The following is a 12,998-nucleotide window of genomic DNA, read 5'->3' as shown; positions in this document are numbered from 1 at the left end:
GTAGCAGTGGTAGTGTTGTTTCAGCCACAGCACCATATATTGTTGCACATTTTTAAAGCCACTTTTCTCAATAATCGAAAGATATAAAAAAAAGAGAAACCTTTTTTGTAGAAAATTTAATTTCAAATACTGCACATGCTCTCTAAATTTGATTTGACCAATGGTTTGGCTACAGTAAAGTTGAATATCGGCAAGAAACAACATTACAGTGGTCAGATCAAAAGGTGAAATACTTTGGCAATAATCCTATGTTCTTTCCTGGTATAAAAACTAGTACAAACAAAATTACAGCTCAACAATTGAGTAATTTTTTGTGAAGAGTAACAGACTCTCAGAAACCAAAATAAATAAATAAATATATATATATATAGTGCAAATTGTTCTAGAAAGTAAAAAAAGAATCATCCAGTAGATTAGGTGAAGAGAAAAGGTCTGAAAGTGAGTAAAGCTTTTTCTATCTCTACAAAAAACCAAAAATGTAGAAAATGCTTTAGTTTCCTTAGAAGTTTCAAAAAAGAATTAAAAAAAACTTGTTTAAAATAAACAGTACATTAATAGAAATCACAATATAGAAAACTAAAAATTTAATTAAAATAAATTTACTTTTAAAATGAAATAAATTAACTTCTAAAAATGAATTATATTTACTATGAACTCATCAACATCAGTATCTACTGATGCAATGAATGTTAGTCTTTCAAAATACTTTGAAAAACTAACAATTCCTACCAAAATTTTCAGTAAATAAACAGCAATAAAAATATCTCAACCATACTAACATCAAAGATAAGCAATCAAGATCAAGGTAATAACAACACTTATTTTAAGTAATAAATATAAACTTTCTATGTAAAACTTAGACTTAAAAACAAATATATTATCCTCTGATGTTGACTGTTCTCAATGTTAGGGATAAAGATATTTGTTTATTAAAAAAAAAATCACAAGTTTATTTCTGCTAATTTATAATAGTTTCTATTCAAAGCAGTTATCAGCATTAACAAATTAGTAATCAATACCAGGCTAGAAGAAAATTAAAATAATTACAGATAATAATTTATATTAAGGTCTTCTTCCCCTTTTTATTTTGATACCCAACCTTAGCAAGGGGGCTTAAATGCTACAAATTCAACTTTCACTACGACAACTGTCATTAAATCTATCTACAGGAGAGGTTATAATTTGGATTTATCAAAATTTACCTAATGCAGTAAAATCATCACATTAATTTATAATTTAAAATTTAATAAATATTTCTCAAAACAAAATCTCTTAAATAAACTTATAAAAAATAAATATATGAAAAAATGGCACACCTAAGACAGTACTGAACTGGAAATTTCAGATTGCTTTAAGATAACCAATCACTAAAATACCACTGAATCAGATCAGTGATTCTTTAAATCAATACATTACCAATACTAACACACATGATATTTAACTGTACATAACTTCTGAGTTCCACCAATCTTCATTATATCAACAAAACAAGTAAATACATATAGAATGACAAGCATGAAAGGGGTTTTATAAAAAACATTATCTTATGACAGTGGAAAATGTAAACAAACTTAAATAATGTTGTAATAATGTTTATTTAATTTTTTATCTCCCACCTGTTAACATACATATTCTGCCCAAAAAATTATAAATTATTTTTTTATAAAATAGAATTAAAAATAATTTATGTATGTATTATAAAAGTTTTATTACTTTTTGGTATTCATCTACTACTACACTGATTTCAATGAAATTGTTTAATTATTAAATAATTTTTGCCACTCAATACATTTTAATGAAATGTTTAGGATAATATAATACAAAGATAGCTGTGGGTTACACACACACACACACACACACAAATAAAATATTAAATCACTACAAATACTGATTACAAAATAAACAAACATACATACCACAGCATACAAAAATGTTAGTATGAATTCAGTTCACTTTCACTCACCTATATTTAATTAAGACTTAATTTTCAAATTAGTTAACAGCCCTAGTAAAAATACTAAGTATCCTAACTCACCAAAACATTAAAAAAATGGGGCACATAAATTGTACCACAAATAAGTTTTACCAAAAATTAAGTACACAATATTGTAAACTTTTTTAAAAAATTTAAATAATTAGGCAATTTAAAATATTTTACAATCAAACACTTGCTGTTAATAAGGTCTAGTAAGAATTCTGGTTAGTCTGACCACCTGCTAGCATACGGATTCTTCAGAGTAAATACTAAGAAATTTTATAAGTGTAATGAAATTTTAAGAGTATAATTCACTGGTAGGAAAATTCTTTTCAGCAATGTAGGTTACTTTAAGATAATTGTGTGTTAACATTTTGTTTTAACATTTAAACAAAATTATCTTAAACACATTATATTGATATTGTGTTAAAACCCCATGACCAAAGAAAAATGAAATTGTCTCAATGCAATTAACAAAGAGCACATCATCATCATCATTATTATGTCATAAAATCCAGTCAATTATTTCAAGAAAAAAGGGCAAATATAGGTAATTGCTATCAAGATGTTATGGCAATCATAATAGTAATTTTAACAAAAAGTATTCTATAATTTTCAGTTTAAGAATTTAACAAAAGGTACTCTATAATTTCCAGTGTAAGAATTTAACAAAACGTATTCCATAATTTTCACTGTAATAAAATCCACATAACATATTACATGCCTTAGAAATAATAATAAAATCATTAATTATTATTTCAGCAGAGTAGTCTTACTAAATTGGCTAAAAGTTTATTTAACCTAACCTGAACTAAACCGGTTATTCTACACATTTGATTAAATTTCAACTAGTTTTAAATAGACATAAAATATTTTTCAAACTTAATTACTAAAAATTGTTTCAATAAATTAAATCTTATCAAAATAACCAAAAATAACGAAAACAACACTACAACAAATGACGAGCATTGTTTATCGAATAAGGCAAACACAATTAGCTAAGCTTAAGGATGTTGTAAATATTTACATGTAACAAGATGCAACGCTTACTTCTCAAACCTAAATAATATCTAAAAATAAATAAGAATTAAAACGTTATTAAAATACAGTTGAGTTTATAATATTCGATTTGACCCCATACTAGGCAATACCTCATGTCAACAAGGTTAACTTCCTCGAAACATGGGCTACACAAATAAGTATAGTAGACCGGTTCATACACAAAATTTACAAAATGAAACGTAATACAAATCAAATACCGTTTTTAAGGCGCAAAACCTCATCTAAACAACATCGTTGTATCAAAATAAGTCGATGTTGGAGGTCGTTACAAATTATATTGGTCCACGAGCACACACTTTGGCGCCGAAGGCCCAACACAGCATTTTTTATTGTTCTACTTACTTGTGAAACATCGTATGGCTTGGAAGTGTGAGATTTTTTGCTTCTGTAATTGCTACTTCCTTTACTCATCGTTTGAAGATATCAATTGACATTTATAAAAATTTGGTTACTTCATGTCTAAATCACTTGCTCTGACAATTCTCACTACGAAAAGGCAAAATGGCGGCACTGGTGCGAAGATGAAGTCTAGTTGGTGGTGGAAAGGCACGTGACCACATCTTTACCCACAATTCAATGTATCAAAAATTCTACCTGATATTTCAAAAAGCGGGTTTTATAATTTCAAGTCTCTTATCATTAATAAATAACCGTCATGTGCAAAAATTACAATAACTAATTTTAAAACTAGGATCAAAAGAAAAATTATGCTTATGTTAATTATTTTATTTAATATGAAACTTTAAACAAAAACTAAACATTCTGTAACAGTCAAATAAAAGATATTTGCACTTTGTACAAATAAATGAATCTTCATATTATATAGAACCATTTAGCATTGTAAACAAGGTTGCACCAATATTTTCCATAACTTAAGCAGTCCACTTGAATTAAAAATTTGTTTTGATATAGCTTCATTATCTGGATTTTTTGTATTCATTAAGTCAATTTTTTGTATTCTTATACCTTTGTATATTTATAATTAATTTATCATTATATGACTATCATTGATAAAAAAGAAAATTAAAAAAAAAAGGTGTAATCGGTGTAATCAAACAATATAAATATTATTTTAAACCTGCATATTAACAGTACCTACAAATTTATGCTACTTTACATTTATAAGAAAATAAAGGTGGTATAATTGACTGTATTTGAAGTAAAAACATAATAACAATCTGCAATGACTCAACTAACAGAATTTAATGTTTGAAAGTGGTTCATCATCATTTTATTTTATCATTCACCAAATATATTATAGTTTCCTCCCAAAATTAGAACTGCATTCAGTAATTCATTAATTACAAGGTGGGGATGGAATACTTAATTGATGATAGGCTTCTTGATAATTATAGTATACATTCCTCTCCACTGTACTATTAGCAGCTTCTAAAACAGCCTACATATAAAAATAATTAAACTTAAAGGAACTTTTCCTTTTTTAACAGAAAAAAATTTGATTTTCCTGCATTAATTTGGCTCAAAGTAAAGATATTCAATACAGTATTAAACTCTACTTTAGTTAGTACTAAACTTTTTTTTAATGTATACTAATATAAAATCTTTATTTCTTTATTGTAAATAATGTGATAAAAAAATGTAAGCAATCAAACAAAAAATGTAAGAAAGTAATAAGGGAGTAAAAGAAAAAAATATGGGAAGAATATGGTTGATGACATCAAGGGAAATATGAAACTGTTTTATAGAATGTTGAGAAAGAAGAGAAAAACTGAGATACCAGAGAGGATGGAAATTCAATGTAAAAATTCTTGACGAATCAAAAAAAAATAAAGATGTTGTGGAAAGAATACTTCAAGAAACTTCTTAGCAGGGAAGGTAACATAGGAGACAGGAGTGCTAAGAAAAGAAAAGTGCTAAAGAACACCTTGGAAAGAAAACAGAGATCAGTTGGAAGGAGATGAAAGATGCTATGCAAAGAATGAGTAGTGGGAAAGCACCTGACTCCAATGAATTATCTGTGGATATGATAAGAGCTGCAGGGCCATTGGGAATGCAGTGGCTGTATTATGTATTGTCATGCACAGGGAAGAACAAATTGATTCTGGTAGGATTGGAAGAAAGGTGACATAATCCCCTTATTTAAAAAAATCCCTTTTGGCATGCCAGAAGACAGAGGTAGATTTCACTGGTGCTATAAGAGGGGGATAAAAAATATTTCCACCTTTAAGTTAAGAAAAACTTCAAATTTACTCAATATGACAATGCCTGCGTGTGAAAAAAAGTTTCACATGTTTAACATACTACAAGCCCCATCTTCATAAAATTCCAGCAACATTTTGGTCATCCCTTGCCGTAAGGGTTGGGCATATCAAAAATTCTTTCAGACAAAAGTTCTAGGTAATGGAACTAAAAACCACTTTAAACTGATTCAATACTGTGCATATTAAGAGAGGTATGATTTTGTTATCTTCAAAACCCCATTTTTTCCATCCCCTGGGTCATGTTGGTGATATAAAAAAACTTTACTTAGATAAGTTTTAGGTTCTTAGCCAAAGAATAGCAGGAACTTTAAACGAATTTGATATTTCTTAATAAGAAATATCAAATAAATAAGCAATATTTTGTTTTTTTCAAAAAAGCCCCCATTTCCACCCCAATGGTCCGATTTTGCCCATTAACAAACTCGAACAAGATTTTGGGTCATTATATTTTATGTATCAGTTTGAAAGTGATCGGCGTAAAATTATGGCAGTTATTATGTCCACAAGAAAGTGAAAAATATATATATATTATATGTTTTTATATTTATATATGAACTTCTGAACTGACAGTGGTTTTGGGGTCTGGGGAATGTGAAACATGAAGATATGTCAAAATTTTCCAGAAGTTAATAAGTTAACATATTTAATTTTTGAATTACAAATAACCACAATTCATTCTTTTATGGGTGGCAGATAATGATATTTGACTGTCCATTTTTGTCTGAAAAACTTATTTTGACTTTTTGAGGAGTCCCAAAAGATGACATTATACTTTACATGAGAATATATAACAATAATTTAATCCTGTTATATAAATATATTACAGTAATATTTTTGTTTGTTTTTCATGATCATGATAAAAAACACTAGGTCCTTGATGTAAATCAAATCCAGCTCATTGAATTAAGTAGTCAGCAAACTCCTGCTACACTAAATATTTGCAGTTACACAATTATCAGTACAAAAATTGTACAATTTATGTAAAATTTTATAAATTCATTTTTAACCTGTTAAGTATCAATACTTGTTCACTAAATGAGTTCATTAACATTCATTCAAATTTTAAGTAAATTACCTCAATTTGTTGTTCCCAATTTCTCCATTTCAGTTTAACAAAAATTACTTTTTTAACTGTCAACCTTTGGTGGATAAAAGAAAGATGATTCTGGAATTTTTACACTAATTTTAATCAATGGATTGTTTGTAGGTTTCTTTTAATATTTTACTTAAATGAATTTATTTCATTATCACCTAATAAATATTAAAATTAAATATTCTGGATTTGTTTAATTCAAAATAGTTTAAAAGACTTAATGTTTCTCTTGCAACACTATCCCACCTCCTACTCTTCCATCATTTATAATAATTTATATAAAGTATTAAACACATTTAAATGAAAAATAATAAATTGAATGTATTAATTTGTCAAAACTACTTATTCCTTATATATAAAAAGTATATTATAGTGTATATGTATAACTGCTGCATACGCAAAGGCTGGTATCTTACATTGCAGTAAGAGGTAGTTCCTTCCACAAAAGTAGCATAACTTACCAACAAATGATTAACACATCATGATAAAATTTTGTACTTCAGATAGCATTAATATATCTCCTCAAACTCTTGATTAGTCAAGAAAATTTAAAAGTAAAATAGTAGGCATGAATATATATCCTTAGACCAGCATCATATATATGTCTTCTAGAGATTAAAATGGATATCTTTAGAATTAGTATAATTAATAATTAGTCCAAGCTTAATGAAAGCTGTTGCAGTACTATTTTTGCACTGCAGGGTCAAATAATTAAACAATGTTTAAATTCTGATTTCTTATGAAAGTTTAATGTTAATTTTTACGAATAATTTTTTTATTTAATTTTTTAATATTATTGAGAAAATGTATTTTTTCTCTTTATATATTCTAAATACTGGATAAAAGAGCTTAATACTAATAACAATATTAAACTTTTAATACGAGTATAACATTCAAAAGGAATCTGTTTAAGAGCAGATAAATGCCAACATGTAAATGGAGACTCAAGAATGCCAAAGTCTTAATTCTTCCACTATTATAATTTTTTTTTTTTTTTTTTAACATTTACTGTGTTTCATAAACTAATCATAAGAAAAGTTTGATAATTAATCAAACTTTACTTATTACTGTCAGACTTTACATACGATTGTGCCTTAAAACCAGAAATAAGGAACAGCTACTTTTTACATAGTTTTTATTTTTGCATCTATAAGAATTTTTAACAACTATTTGTTAAATTAGGTTGTATATTTTTTAATTTATTAAAAATGTTAATCTTAAAAAATATTCATATGATTTTATAAAGATTTTATTGCAAAATGGAACATTAAAATATGCATCTGGTGATAAAATAATTTACAAAATTATTAAAGAAAAAATTGTTGTTTCTATCTATTATTGGCAGTACTGGAATGCAATGTTAGCTTGCCTCCACATGGTGCATCCGCATCCTGGGTAACACTAAAGAACTAACAACCTTGGCAGTCAGACAATCTTTTGTTCTCCTGACTAAAGCACGATAGTTGATTCAAATAGTCCTTCTCAAGGCTTATGGACAAGGAATCATGGAACATGCTTAAATATCTGGCAACAATATAAAAAGAATAAGCTGGGCCAAATGCCAGGTCCTGCATAAAAGTTTGGTAAATAACGATATTGACGTCATAATCATACAGGAAACCCACATCTTGCTGAAAGGTAGGATACCAGGATATGATTTGCTGGTAGCCTCCATGTCTATGGAGTTGCCACTTATGTTAGCTCATCTGTTGAGCATATTCACCTGCCTAAGATGTCCAGCTCAAACAACATTCATGAAGCTCCCATTAAAGTAGGAGAAATAACAATTAGTAATTAATATAAACCTCCTGCTAATGCCTGGCTACCCAGAACAGTGCCTCCTTTGCCCTATCCAGCTGTATGTTGGTGGCGACACATTAATATGAAGAATTATATTATCAGTTATGATAAATATCATAACTGGGCAGATGACAAAACATGTACCTGGAATATGATGCTAAAGAACACGGATCTTTTAAATCAGCAGTTTAGAACCAAGAATATAACTCTGACCTACGCCTTGTGAGCACAAATGATGATAATACACCTTTACAAACCACCCGTAGGATCCTAACAGATTTCCCTTACATCCAATATTGACCAGCAATTACAAGGGTAGGTATAAGCATCCCCCTTCCGCGGCCAAGATGAAACTTTAAAAGGGAAGAATGGGAAAGTTTTTCCACCAGACTAGATAAATGCATTGAATGGATCCCACCTGTAACTGAAAACTATAAAAGATTCACAGGAGCAATAACTGAAACAGCAAAAAAGACCATCCTCAGAGGATTTTGTAAAGAATACATACCAGGGTGGAATGTGAAGAAGAATACAAAAAATTCCTCGAGAAAGGCGACAGAGAAATGACTGTGACCTATTGCACAAACTTGATGCAGTGCGATGAGAGAAGTGGGTGGAGTTGGTAATCTGGACTGGAAAAATCTAGCAGAAAAGCTTGGTCACTATTACGGAAATTAGGCGATAGCCCTAAAACAAAAACTAGCAATACACCACTTCACCCGTACAAGATTGCATCTCCCATCATGTTCTCATCTAGAGCCCCATGGGATAGAGTACATTCAACACACGTGATTTAAATTTAAAGCACTGAAAGCCTCAAGTCAAGAGCAAACTGAAGTATCCCATTCATTTAGTACTGGTGAAATAATAAAAGCTCTTAAAGAGTGAAATCAAGCAAGGCACCAGGCCTGATGGGATACTCTGAGTTTCTCTTAAATTGCAGTAAACACACAAAAAACTGGCTGGCCCAGTTTTGGAACTATTATTACCATAATAATAGTTCACAGATATCATGACGAGAGGAAGAATTTCAAGTGAGATCAAAAAGTCAAATGTCATCAGTATTCTGAAACCAGAATAAATGGGCCAAATGACGACCCAAAACTCTGTTGAAAGCAATATACATGCTCCTTAAAAGACTCTTATATAACGGAATTGGGACCAAATTTTTGAAGATTCCTATTGAGCTGGCTGACTTCTGACCAGAGGAAATTTGAACAGACCAGATAATGTCACTAATGGCTTATATAAAAGCAGGTTTTCAAAATCTGGAAACTGGTCAGCTGCATTTATAGACTTCTTTGCAGCTTACAGCAACATCTTGAGACATGGTCTTCTATATAAACTTAAACTTATACAAGTAATTCCATGTAGAAGACCTTACGACTCATTGACAACATGCTTGCTCTGGTAGTCGTACCATTTTTGCTGGTAGGAGTTATATTGGGTAGCCACAAGAGCGCCTCAAAAGTGCTGAACGACAGGCTGCCTCAGGGGTCCGTTCTGGCCCCATTGTATTTCAGTCTCTATATCTCTGAAACTAGATCCTAGAAGTTTGGATATGCAGATGACTGGGTTATTAGCCACAGGACACAAAACTTTTGAAGAAACAGAAGCCATCATGACGTCTTGTTGAGCTTTGGAGCATACTCTTGTAGGTGAAGGCTGAAACTAAATGCCACAAAAACGGAGACGGCTTGTTTCCATCTTTGTACCAAGCCGGCAAACACACAACTCCGGGTTCACTTTGGGGGTGGCCATCATAGCACATACTCGAAATACCTCGGCGTTACTCTAGACCAAACATTGATCTACAAGAGACATCTGGAAAACACTGCTGTGAACTAGAAATAACGATAAAATATGTGGAACAACTTGGGGTTCCGCCAAAACCTTGTGCACTTCGACTGGTTTACTCCATGGCAGAATACAGTGCTCCAATCTGGCTCAACAGTGCACATACATAAAAGGTTAATGTACAACTAAAACACCATATGAATTATCAGTGAACATTAAGGTCGACCCCCACTGTATGCCTGCCTATATTGAGTCGCATACTCCCTCCTGATCTCCATCATAAGGTAGCTCTCCTTCGAGAGTACACAGGTAAATAGGGCAATCCTTGACTCCCTGTACACCGAGAAACAGCTAGAGCTAGTCTGAATAGAGATAGACTTTGATCTAGGAGACCACCTACCAGAACTGCCTGCATCGGGGTTGACAGGTTCCTCGGAATGCAACTGGATCTGTCCTCCCTGATGCTGGAAACTTCCCTATATAAGGAAGAAATTTTTCCTGCCTTCAAACAGCCTTGCAGAGCATAAACATCAGTCAGTTGGATCTGTACTAACCATGGCAGATGTGAGGACTCACTTCACAAATGGGGTAAGGCAAGTCTCCAGGTTGCAATTGTAGAGCCGATAGACAAAACTGCCTGACACATAGTCACAGAATGTCCAAATAGGGCCTATGGAGGAAACTTCAATGACTTCCTGGTGGCAACAGACACTGCAGTTGAATATGTTTTAAAAATGAATGCATGTTTGTAATTTTAGTATTTATTGTTTGTCTAACCTGAAGAATAATAATTCTTTATTGCTCTTTTTATAATTTGTATAGTTTTTTATAATTCTCTCATTTTTTTTTGTCTATCTAATATACATTGTGAAATCATATGCATGTAACATACGATAAATAAATAAATTGGCAGTAATTTTAATAATATTAAGGTAGTGGATTTCATGTTAATTACTATTAGATCTGATCCAGAAGAATTGCAGCATAAGTGGATACATATGGATTCTCATAGATAAAAAAGAGGTTGCAGTAATTTACTACTGTTCAGGATTTGCTACAGTATAAGGACAGTAACCAACTAAAAGATAATTATTAAGTTTCATCAAAAGTAAATATGATTAAAATTTAATTAAATTATAGCATACACAAGGAATCAAGACAATCTATGGATTTAATTTTTAGTTTGTATAATTAATGTGACCTAATAAATTTTTCAGAAAAACATATTTACTTGAACTGGCAACTTTATAACATTTTATCCAGTTTTTTCATGAAAATCAGGGGAACAGTTCTGACATGTCCGTCATCTTCCTTTAAAGAATTCAAGAGCCCAAGTTCAGGTTATCAAAATCTATAATAGAAATTTAATATAGAGGATATTAACAGCAGAGATGTAACTTTGTGGCTGATAACAGGACAAAGTTAAATAGATTAAATTTTACCATAGATAATAGGAGTAATCATCCCTACTTATACATAAATTTGTGCGCAACAGTGAATAAAAATAAACTCGAGCTTTAGCATGCAACCCTTTCCTGTTCCTAAAATAAAATTTTAAATTGAAAATACTAAATATTTTTCTCATTTCCACATTCAAAAACACCAGTTAGAATAAAATAATAATATTATATATTATTCTAATATTAGAAATAATAATGATATATTTAAGTACCTGGACCATAGAAAGCTTCATTCTTAAAGTATTTGCTGTACTACTTCTATGCTCTAATTTTCAAGTCACTATGATTAGCTAAGGTGCAATTCTTTTTAATAATCTTGGGGCTATTGCTTAATACAAACATGAGATCAAGCATACCTTAAACATTTCATACAGAACTACCTTATGTCATGTAGAATAGAGCGTGGATGAAAATGAAACTGGATTTTAACAAAAAATTTATTGGTAACAGCAACCGAATGATTGCTTTCCAAAAAAAAAATTAAAAAAAGTAGAGGATATTAATATGTAACTTTTTCTGATAGCATACAAAACAATAACTTTCTGCAAGATCATTCTTTTTTTGGGCGTGTTTCACTAAATGAAAATACTGCCAATTTTCAGAATTTTACATAAATGTTCATTCATCTGACATTAGTAATTTACTACAGAATTGAATAATATAATTTTGTTGACAGCTTTAGTCAACAGAAAAATTACCTGATAAGAGGTGGTCCCTTTACGAGTTGATCTCCTCCTCTAAACTGGTGTTATTTTTTCTTCCTTGAATGAGTACCATGGAAACTAGGCTAGATTTTTTCCTGGTTCTATCTGTAAACACTTGTCATACTGGCACATTCTTCTGATAGTTGGCAGGCAGCCACTTCTTTACTGGAGCTTTTTGAGGTTATAACCCTCTGTATCTATGCAGATATCTCTTATTTCCTATGTATAGGTTGCACAAAAGTTCAAAACAGCACATGAAGCGCTTATAGGCTAACACCAGGGCTTAGGGCTTTTCCTAAGCATATGAATAGGAAACTATTCTTTATAAAATCTAATCTAAGGCAGCTTTAATAAGTTAAATATTCTTGAGTGTGCAAAAGTTTCAGCGGATCAATCCTTATTATACCATGAACTGAACTTTTACATGTTATTCCCTTATTCAGAAGAGTTTTCTGAACTGGATTTGGTCCTTTGTCTCAGTCAGTTAAAATTCTATTCAGCAACCTGAATTTATCACTTAACATTCAAATGAAAAAAAAAACTGTCTCCAATACACCATTCCATTTAAGAAATCAAAAACATTTCCACTGGTTGACATAATTCCTGTAAGAATACCGTTTCAAACTTTAAAATAAGTTCTTGTGCCTACACTGTATTTAGTGTGCATACAAATAAATTAAAACTTTTTCTTATTCATTTCTAATTATACATATAATCATGTTGTAATACACATAATTAGTTTAAAAAATTAATCAAAAATATTTTTTGAATGTACTAAACTTATGTAATTAAATTAATTAAACATTAGCTTATACAACCAGGGAAGAGAGCAAATGTGCAAGTGAAATAAATAAATTTTACTGTGTGTTAAAATCACAGTATCTA

General features: G+C 30.5%; 1 protein-coding gene across 2 annotated transcripts in view; it reads right to left on the bottom strand.

Moving 5' to 3' along the window:
• The window catches only part of Nup153 (nucleoporin 153), a 58,423-nt gene extending 54,880 nt beyond the window's left edge, over positions 1-3,543 (bottom strand). The window contains exon 1 of one of the 2 annotated variants that reach the window (XM_075372736.1): positions 3,380-3,543. In XM_075372736.1, the coding sequence (XP_075228851.1) occupies positions 3,380-3,448 (69 nt within the window). In that variant the 5' untranslated portion in view covers positions 3,449-3,543. Of the gene's footprint in view, positions 1-3,234; positions 3,311-3,379 lie in introns of those variants that run through there. The other variant, XM_075372737.1, reaches the window with a different exon arrangement.
• Positions 3,544-12,998: the final 9,455 nt, after the last annotated feature.

The sequence above is a fragment of the Lycorma delicatula genome, chromosome 8 (assembly GCF_047948215.1).
Source record: "Lycorma delicatula isolate Av1 chromosome 8, ASM4794821v1, whole genome shotgun sequence".
Lineage (NCBI taxonomy): Eukaryota > Metazoa > Arthropoda > Insecta > Hemiptera > Fulgoridae > Lycorma > Lycorma delicatula.
The sequence above is the reverse complement of the archived record's forward strand: the minus strand, read 5'-3'. Positions and strand labels throughout refer to the sequence as shown.